The sequence below is a fragment of the Hevea brasiliensis genome, chromosome 16, assembly GCF_030052815.1.
Source record: "Hevea brasiliensis isolate MT/VB/25A 57/8 chromosome 16, ASM3005281v1, whole genome shotgun sequence".
NCBI lineage: Eukaryota > Viridiplantae > Streptophyta > Magnoliopsida > Malpighiales > Euphorbiaceae > Hevea > Hevea brasiliensis.
Genome location: NC_079508.1, coordinates 67,457,337 through 67,466,929, shown reverse-complemented (window position 1 = coordinate 67,466,929; position 9,593 = coordinate 67,457,337). Strand labels below are relative to the sequence as shown.

Sequence of the window (9,593 nt, the reverse complement as noted above, 5' to 3'; positions counted from 1 at the left end):
CAGCAAACATTAATCTACGCTTATGGTAAGGCTTTGTTTTTTTTTTTTTGAATAGTGCGAAAGGTTTCATGAAATTTGCACTTTTGACACTTTTGAGAGTTAATGATTCAATTCTTATCAAATTGTTTACATTCTACCAGTAACGTAAAAATTAACAAAAAATTGAATTAATAACATTGCAATCCTCACAATCAGTTTCAAGTTACTTGGAAGGGAGGTGTCATGATTTGAAATAGCAACGCATGCATTGCTACTGCTATATAAGAAGATGAACAAAGAATAACATCAAAGCCGGTCTCTCTAAGCCGAAGGAAAATTGATACTTCTATTAATTTTTCTCCAACAAAAGATGGAAAGATAACCATCGCCCAAAACTGCTTTTAAGGCAAAATAAAAAAATTAAAAAAAAAAATTCTGACACTGTTGACTTATAATATCATTAAATTACTAAATAAACACTGCAACTACATCATTTACATCAATTTGCAAATTGTAAGTCGCTGTCAACTATATACTCTTTCTGATCCCTCTCAGCAAAAACATGCCATTTTCAACCAAAGGCCCATAACTGTACTGCTTGTTGAATTATGCCAAGTACCTAAACATGTTTGGGTTCTCCTTATCTCTCTCCAAGTAGTCTCGAGTGATCAGATCTTCCATTCGCTTCGTAATTGCCTTAATGTCAGGCTGCAAATTCAAATCCATAGTCATAAGAACAAAGAAAACATGAAGGAAGCTCCATCAAAACTTCTTATTTCTCTTTTATGCTAATTTATGATGGCTATGCTACAATTCCAATTCATCCAGAAAGGGTTTATTGAGGATTTTTGAACAAGGTGTAACCATGCATATAAAAGAAAGGAATATCAGAACAGAGTTCCTAAATTAACTCAGTCAGTAGCCAAAGTTCCCCAACTTGTTCTTTTTGCTAATATGTATTCATGATCAAAAGTATATGCCATACCTTGAACATGCGACTCAACTGCTCGACACACTCTGAGACTAATTGTTGATGGTCCAAAACTTTCCGACTCTTCATTGTGCGCACAATTGCAACATCAATTGCATATCTCCTGTACTTATCAACGTCTTCAACAACCTTCTTTCTTTCATCTACTGGGGGGAGTGGAATCTACAATTGGGACAATTTTCAAATGTTTATATCTTCAACAAAACAATAGTTAGAAGCCAACAGTCCTGGTGATCTGGTTTCAACAGCAAACAATCCAACAGTGAAAATTATCATGCTAAAAGTTACCTTGATTCTTCTCATTCTGTCAGTGAACTTGTGGTTAACTTCAAAGTAGTCTGTTTGGGAAATGGTCTTTGTATTTGGTTCCTTCGTAAGGATCTTGTACTTGGCACAAGACAAGGAATGAACCACCCTAACCAAGTCATCATGGGTCAAGTTTAACTGAGTCATAATCTCAGAATAACTGAGCCTGTCCGAAGAGTTAAAAAGCAGCAGGAGAGCAGCCTGTAGAGTATAGACAGAAATGTCAGTCTGAATCAAGCATCTAGATTTAACAATGAAATATGAGCCAACATTCACCATTCCCACAAATGCAGGGACTAGGATAACAAACCTGGTAGGTTGACACAATCAGCTCAATAGTTTTTTGCTCAAACTTGCCATTGAGACGGCAAGACCCCAATGAATAGATCCATGTTAGCTTCCGGTGCTTGCTTTTTTGATCATAGAATTCCTTGAAAATTTCAACACCCCTGACCTGAAACAAAAATATTTCTAAATATTTACCTGATATAGGGAAAAAGCATAGAAAAAGCCCATCAAACTTACCACAATGTTCATATTATACAAACAAATATTAGTATCAATATTAGTATCAAGTATAAAAGGATGTTTACCATCTCTGCTGGAAGATTGAGATCAGAGGATTTATAGCTGGGCCAAAATCCAGTTGTAAGAACAGTAACTGTTAAATCAATCCCAGGATGTGCATTCGGGTTATTGCCAAGATATTTCCCAAAGCTTGTCTGATTTTCCCTTGCCAGCGTCAAATCAGTGACCTGGAAAAGAAAAAATAATTCCAAGAGAAATCACTAAGTTAAATGGATATTACTATTAATATATATCACCTTATTACTCAGGGCCAATTTACCATCCCCTCCATCTTTGAAGTGAACTGCCCACCACACTGCTGCTTCAGTTTTGCAAGAATACTCCTTTCATGATCATCATTAGCACTCCGGTCAAAAAGAAGACGCCGAGCAAGCTTCTTTCTGCCAACAGGCAGAAAAACAAAATGAATACTGGAAATAAATGAAGAAAAATTATACAAAATGATACCAACTAAAGATTAAATTTACCTGTAGAATTCAGCAAAAAGGTCCTTATCACTGATATACGCCAGCAATTTTACTACCTACAAAATTCAACCACAACGGAAATCAATGCCAGTCACTCGTAATTCTGGGAAGTTGTGAGAAAACCTAAAACACCTGTCTAAACACTACATCGAAATCAGATTTTTTATAAATGAATATTTTGATATGCAACCTTTTCCAGCATTTCTTCTATGGCTTCATCGCTCAGTTTCTCACTTCCACCCTTCTTGAGGATATTATCACAAAAAGTTGACAGTAGTTCTGCGCTTGAACTGCCAGCAACTGTTTTATTACAGAATATCTCAAAAGCCTCTTTCATGGCCTAATGAATCACCAACAGATAGAGAAAACATACTTAGACAATGTGATAGGACAAAACTTAGAGAAACATAATGATACATACAGCACAAATGCCACAAACCTTGTGAAAGAGGGTGTGATTTTGAAAACAATCATTCACGTATGCCATATATTTGTCATGCAGCTCAATTATTTTTCTCACAAGAACCTGAAGATCACACCAATCAATAAAATATTGGGCCTCCATCTTATTCCCAGATATCTATAACATATAAGTAGGGGGATTTACCTGTTCCTGTACACCACCATTCACAGCCAATAGAAGCACTTAATTGTCAACACTTAGCTCCACAGACAAACAATTGAAAATAATAATAAAATTCAGTTACAGATACATGAAGTTCCAACATAACCTAAAAAATCCAAAGTGTTTTCAACCCAGAACATATGTTGAGAAATGGAGAAAGGAAAGGGGCAAAGGAAGAAAGGAGAGCGAGAAAGGACACATAATGCAACTGCAATAATGATGTAACTTGGTAAGTAGGAAAGAGGAAAAGAAGGAAGAAAAATTTTCCCATTGGACCACAAGATACTTCTGCGGACAAAGTAGAGTGAATGAATTAAATTAAACATATGCCCATAACAAATGTTGTAATAAAACAATCTTCTGCAATTTTCTTTCGTCCTTGAATACAAACAAGAGGAGTGATAGTTAATTTCACCTTCTACAAAATTTCCTCATTTTCTTTTCTATCAATTCCTTCACACCACACCACCCCCCCAAAAAAAAACACACACAAACACAGAGAAGTTGCTTTCTTATGCCAGAATGAAAGTATGGAACAATTTTATTAAAAACCTAAAAGAAAGCCAATCATAGTAACGAACCAGGCTATTTGCAGCATCTTCAGCTTGCTGGACCAAGTCTGTCCCTTCAGCAGTAATAGGCTGTAAAAAGAAAAGTGTCAGTAACCAAGAAAAACATGCCAGGCCCTTTTCTACCAAAATAGCATAAATGAAGAGACCAGCCGCCAACCTGCTTGAAAAAGGTAGCAACAAGTTCCAAGCTAAGCCTATACATCCTTGAAAGATCCTCCACCTGTGCAGCATAAACAAAACCAGATAATTATTTACCATATCCTGCAAGAATAACCAGAGATAATTCAAAAGATGAAGCCTTGCAGACAATATTACCTTGTCATCTCGAAGCAATGCAAGGCATCCAGAATGCTTCTTTTCAAGAAATTGGTTTGCAAAGACCACCAACAACTCATGTTGCACTTTCTACAAACAAAATATAAAACAATAAATATAGAATAGGTCATTTTTCTAAGAACCCAAACCCTTAAAGTCGTAACATCTTAAATAATGAATGTATAATAATATCTCCACATGCTGCTTCATAATCCTTTCTAAATGACAGTAGAACAAGAAACGTTCTGACTAGAAGTGGGATTATTGATTTAAAGATATTTCTATTTCTTTTGCAGTTTGGTCAATTTATCACTTATATGCCAGTATGAGACATAGTTTTGACTATGATTTGAAATCAGCTATGCATTATGTAATGTGCAAATAAGCTTCATACAACATATTAAAACTTAAAACACAATATTACCAACCCATTATCACTGGGGTGGTGATTCTGCTAAAAAATTCAGATGCGCATCTTAGGGATGTTATCAGAGGAAGTAAGCCTGAACTCTACCTCGTTCTAATCAAGTCGGAGCATGCTATATGGAACCTTTGTTTCCAGTCTGGTTGGTTTAGGCTAAACTTTCACTAAGATCTAGATATGCTAGATCCTAACCAAACTTTTGCTTGAAGAAACTATGTGAATGCCCTAGCTATCCAATTCAATATGTCGAACTCAAATGGATTCCTGAAAATTTTGTAAAGTTAATAAATAAGTCATATCACAAGAATATGAAACCCACATTAATGAGTATTTCCTTTTAACTCCAATCCAAGAATTTTATCTTTCATAACTAAAACGAAAAATAATGTTCTATTTCAATAATTAACTTTGTTCGCATGCATTTACTTCAATAATAAGAAACAGTTTTTTCCCCTTACAGTACATGGAAAAGGAAAACACTCTACCCCCCTATTCAGTCCAGAAATATATAAAACATGAAATTAAACGAACCTCCACTAACTTTAGCTCACTGCTTGAATGCAAATAATGAGAAACTCGATCCATCTCCTTCTTCAAGCATTCCTCCGCCTGCAAGCTCATGAGAGGTGTCAGGATCACAAAAGTTAATCATAAAACAACAATGAATTAGTACAAGTACTTGCCTTCAACATGTAGTCTGGACAAGAATCCTCCAAAAACCAGTTTGATGCCTTACGAGAATAGTAAGCACCAGTATCTTGAAGCATGCGTGCTTCAAAATCTTGTTCATAACGATCCATTGTACCCATTCCAATCTCAACAAATATATCTAAAACATTCTTCAACAATACCCTGTCAATCTGCTCTCCCTCACGTTCTTTATCAATCTGAACTCCAAAAAAATGGATGCTCAACATTTTATTGGAAAAAAATAAGAGCTAAAATTATAATTATAGAGAACAAGTAACATACAAGAACAATCACAGCATCTCTAGCTTTTTCATATACTTCCTGATAGACCTGAACAAGAGATAAAGGTAACTAAAGAATCATCTAAACAATCAACAGAGAGGGAAGAAATAATCGTAGGGAAAAAAAATAGAAATTAAGCCTAAGTTTAAGGCTGTTCGCATTCACTTCACTCTGGCATAAGAAACAAGGTGTGGTATATAGAATTGACAAACCAGGTCACGGAAGCAAGTCAGCCCAACTTCATTAAGAGGAGGAAGCGACTTCCGAGCAATAAAGTAGCGATCCAAATAATGAAAGAAGCGTGACAGCCACCTAACCATAAGTTTATGGTTAGACCATCTTTTCACAAGCTCCCTCAGCATAAACTCATCATGCTTCTCTCGTATAGATGGCAGCACCTGATTCAGAATACAAAGTTGGAATTGTAACTCAATGGATAAGATACATCATGAAGTCAAGTTATTCATTAATTTAAAAAAAAATGGTCCATAATTTATACCAGTAAAATTTGAACTCAGGATATACTTTGACATGAAACCAGCCACATTCTAATTACAAATCACAACCACGTAGAGTGTTCTCACAGAAAGAATTGCAAAAGCAAATCTATATTCTGACAGAAGAATCCATAATACATCATATGCAACAAGCCATCCATAAATAGGAATACAGAATACAGAATATACACAGAAATAATATAATGATTGACTTTCCATAACACATATATAACCATCCTGCTTTAAAATAACACCGCATTCACAAAGTAATCAATTTCCCCCCTCTCGCATATGTTTATTGTGTCCTATAATACCAAATAGCAATATAGCAGCTGACTCATTCACAGTTGTTTTATCATAGACCAGATCTAAAACTACACTACAATTCTCTTGTAGCCATAACTCCTAATTTGTATTGATTAAGATCAAGCCTTTATCCTACTTACTACATAGAGAATTCAGAAAATGAAATATGAAGTGAAACTAAGAAAGCAAATAGATTACCTAGATAGTCGTTAACTTATGGGTAGTTACCTCATATAAGATTAGTTGCTTATTTTGTTTCTTTCGCAACTCACTTCTCTCAGGTGCAAGGTGTGTGCCTAGGCTCTAGGATTAATAACTATGGTTACCCAACACAACTGAGAAAATCAAAACTAAGAAGTCATCCAAACCTTCAGATTAATAAAGAAACAAAACATATTGTCTATATTGACCCATATATTCCACAAACACATATTTCTAACATGTAATCACTACAATAAATTTAAGAACAAAAGATTAATTCAATTTATCTTCTTACCATGGAATTAATATAATCTTCAAAAGACTCCCTGTACTTGTCATAAAGCTGCTGAGAATAATCATGAGGGGCCTTCTGTGTACACATATTGTATATAGTCCTGTAGTGTTCGAATTGGGAAAAATAAGAACAGGCAAAAACTATATGAAGGTTCATCACACTAAATTGAATAAATGAAAGATTACGTGTAAAGCATCATATATTCTTCTGAGCTGATTTGCTCTAGTGATCCTTCCAGAATAATCTTCAGCTTTGTGATTCCTTTCTGCATAAAATCCCATCCTTGGTCCAAGTCGATTGTCTTGCGTTCCATGGTTGTAGAGGAACAATTCCTCTCAAAATGCAAAGCAAGTTACTAAAACCTGGCCAGTGAGTAATGAGATTAGGAAAGAGATCACAAATATATAACCCTCAACAAACATTTCAACAAAATTTACAATAAGCAGCAGAATTTATAATGTATTGTATAAAAAAGATATATTAAGGTTTTGCCTTACAAAATTAAAACATTGAGCTTCATTACAATTTCATTGATAATAATTCGCGGAAGGATATACCAAAACAAATCAGCATTATAAGCAATGATGACACGTGAACAAACAAAAAGCAATATATAAAGCCAAAACGACATAGAAGTCACAAAAATTCAAACTACAGGTTTCATTGTAATAAAAGAACAAATAATGAAAACGTACAAACAATGCAGATTGAAAAGCAGTAAATATAATAGCTAATCCATAAACAGTTATAGCCAGAAATTAACCAAAACGCAACAATATTCGTTAAAAACACGAGATAAACACTGCCCGAAACGCAGATAATCAACAAATAAACTATTGAAAGCTCCCATTGCAACCAATCATACTGATGGAACCCCATAGATTTTAAGAAGCATAATTAATAAGAAACAAACAAACAAATAAATAAATAAATAAACCCTAAAATCGAGCAATACATAACGAAGGAAGATTGAAAACAATGAGAATAAGAATTGAGGACAATCAAAACGGGAGCCGATGGCTTTTCAAAGAGCAGAGAAACCCTAACCCTATCGATTAAGTAATCCGAGAGAGAGAGAAGGAGATGTATCTGGTCGCACTAAAAAGAGGGAGCGAAAATTGTAAACCGGGAAAGGGTTTGATTTGACGGTGAAGAGCTTTACTACCAACTACTCCCTCCCCCCCTGCCTGCCGCAAACACAAATAAAGTAATAAAATTTACATTTTTTTTTCTTAATATACCTCTTTATTAATATTAAATAACTCGTTTTTTGTTGGAGCTTTTGAAGATTGTTGAAAAGTATATCCGAATATTTTCATATTTCTTGTGAGATATATTTTTCTGTATTAAAATCACATACTATACATGAGTATATTATTCAAAGTTAGCTACATTTTCTCTGAAGTTCCAGCAAATAAGTTAATATTTTTAATTTGGGTAGAAAGTTTCCGTATGAGGAAATTAGAATAACTAGATTAGAAAAATTCTCATCATTTGAAAATCAAGAAGTTGATGTTGTTTAGCTGGCTCTGCAGCCATCTTCTTCCGGCGGAGCATTTAAATCGAGCAACAGCCGCACCATAACGATCTCTTCTGGTAATGTTGTTTTAGTTTCTCAGTCATGGTTTAAGAAAATCATGCTGATATATGATTGCAGGCCTTTTTGATAATTACGGTATTTCAGCCATTCTGTCCTTATAGGAGCAAGGAAATAACAGTCAATGTGTTTTAATATATATATATAAGTCTCGAAAATTATTAATTAAAATATATTCGTTTATATTATTAATTAACATTTGACATAATTATTATTAATTATTTTATTTAAAAAATATAAAATATTTCAAATTTTATTTTTAAAATAAAATTAATTTTATTAGATAAAATTTAATTGAATTTAAAATTTCTTTTTAATTTATTTTTTTAATCATAAATTTAATTATTAATATTAGATAATATCTAATTTAATAATTGATCCTAATAAATATTGATATTATATTAAAAAAATACATTTATCTAAAAATAAGATAATAAAACTAAAATTGTCTAGAGAAATGCTCATTCTCATTCTTATCTTTTTTTAGAAATTTTAGTAAATATTAAAATATATTATTAAAATAAATAAAAAATAATTCATAAAGTGTGCATATATATATTATGTCACTGTTATCTTAATCTTAAAGGTATATTTATTTTATAAAAAATAATTTAAATATAAAAAATATTTTTTATTAAAATTTTTTCATAAAAAAATATTTTTATTATTTAATTACAATATTAAGTCATATTTGATGTGACGTCCTCATAAGGGAAACCCTCTGTTTTGGTAAATGGCCCAATTAATCGGCATACACATATCTTCCATTTATTAAAGATGTGGTGTAAATGAGCTGCGTATGAAAAGAAAAATAGGCATATATAAGAGGAGAACAAACAGAGAGAGCTAATACAAAACTGATGCCATCATCCCCAGCAATCAAACCGATAGGGTGGGGAAATACATCATATGATCATTGTATCATTCTCCAACAACAATGAGTTACTTCAAAATGATTACAGTCATAAACCAATCAATACATCTATTTAGAAGAAGAAATAAAATTAAACGACATATAAGAAAAATTTGTAGAAGAAGAAGAAGAAGAAGAAGAAGAAGAAGAAGAAGAAGCTAAGCAAAACAACTTACCATGTTAATGAGTCTTCAAAAACCTCGGAGATAGAACAAAAACCCCTCAAGAAAGAGAATTGAGAAGATGAAAAATGCAAGAAGACGAAAAACCTGGAATCAATAAAATGGAACACAAGTCTATGAAACACGCAGAAATAGGCCAACGTAAACTGCAACATCTTAAACTTGAACAGAACTAATAATTGAAAAAGAATAAAGATCAAACACGAATCGATAAATAAGTACCAACTGGAGATTAGGAACGATGGAAATTAGAATCCAGGAAAATGCGAGCGAGAAAGTGTTTTGCTGATTCTAATTATATGTATGGAAAATAATAAAAAATTAGAAATGATTTATGAAATTTTACAAGATTCTAAAAATAAT

The 9,593-nt window shown here is 33.0% G+C and overlaps 1 protein-coding gene and 1 non-coding gene across 4 annotated transcripts; both read right to left on the bottom strand.

The window, feature by feature from the left end:
- Positions 1-301: 301 nt before the first annotated feature.
- LOC110631835 (cullin-1) lies at positions 302-7,754 on the bottom strand. 3 transcript variants are annotated; one of them, XM_058138544.1, is made up of 20 exons: positions 7,499-7,753; positions 6,724-6,901; positions 6,539-6,638; positions 5,452-5,637; positions 5,240-5,287; positions 4,951-5,154; positions 4,799-4,876; positions 3,844-3,933; positions 3,686-3,748; positions 3,534-3,597; positions 2,939-2,976; positions 2,771-2,857; positions 2,522-2,671; positions 2,332-2,387; positions 2,124-2,244; positions 1,870-2,031; positions 1,587-1,730; positions 1,259-1,477; positions 965-1,132; positions 302-687 (listed from the first exon to the last, which is right to left on the bottom strand). In XM_058138544.1, the coding sequence occupies exons 2-20, from the start codon at positions 6,849-6,851 to the stop codon at positions 586-588; spliced, it is 2,208 nt and encodes a 735-aa protein (XP_057994527.1). In that variant the 5' UTR covers positions 6,852-6,901; positions 7,499-7,753; the 3' UTR covers positions 302-585. The 3 variants fall into 3 exon arrangements, with proteins under 3 accessions (XP_057994527.1, XP_057994526.1, XP_057994525.1); XM_058138543.1 differs by lacking the exon at positions 2,939-2,976 and having other exon boundaries at positions 3,538-3,597; positions 4,799-4,883; positions 4,958-5,154; positions 7,499-7,754; XM_058138542.1 differs by lacking the exon at positions 2,939-2,976 and having other exon boundaries at positions 3,538-3,597.
- Positions 7,755-8,965: 1,211 nt separating this feature from the next.
- Positions 8,966-9,054, bottom strand: LOC131175213 (small nucleolar RNA Z102/R77). The gene has a single exon (XR_009145376.1). It is a non-coding gene; the product is annotated as a small nucleolar RNA Z102/R77 (small nucleolar RNA).
- Positions 9,055-9,593: the final 539 nt, after the last annotated feature.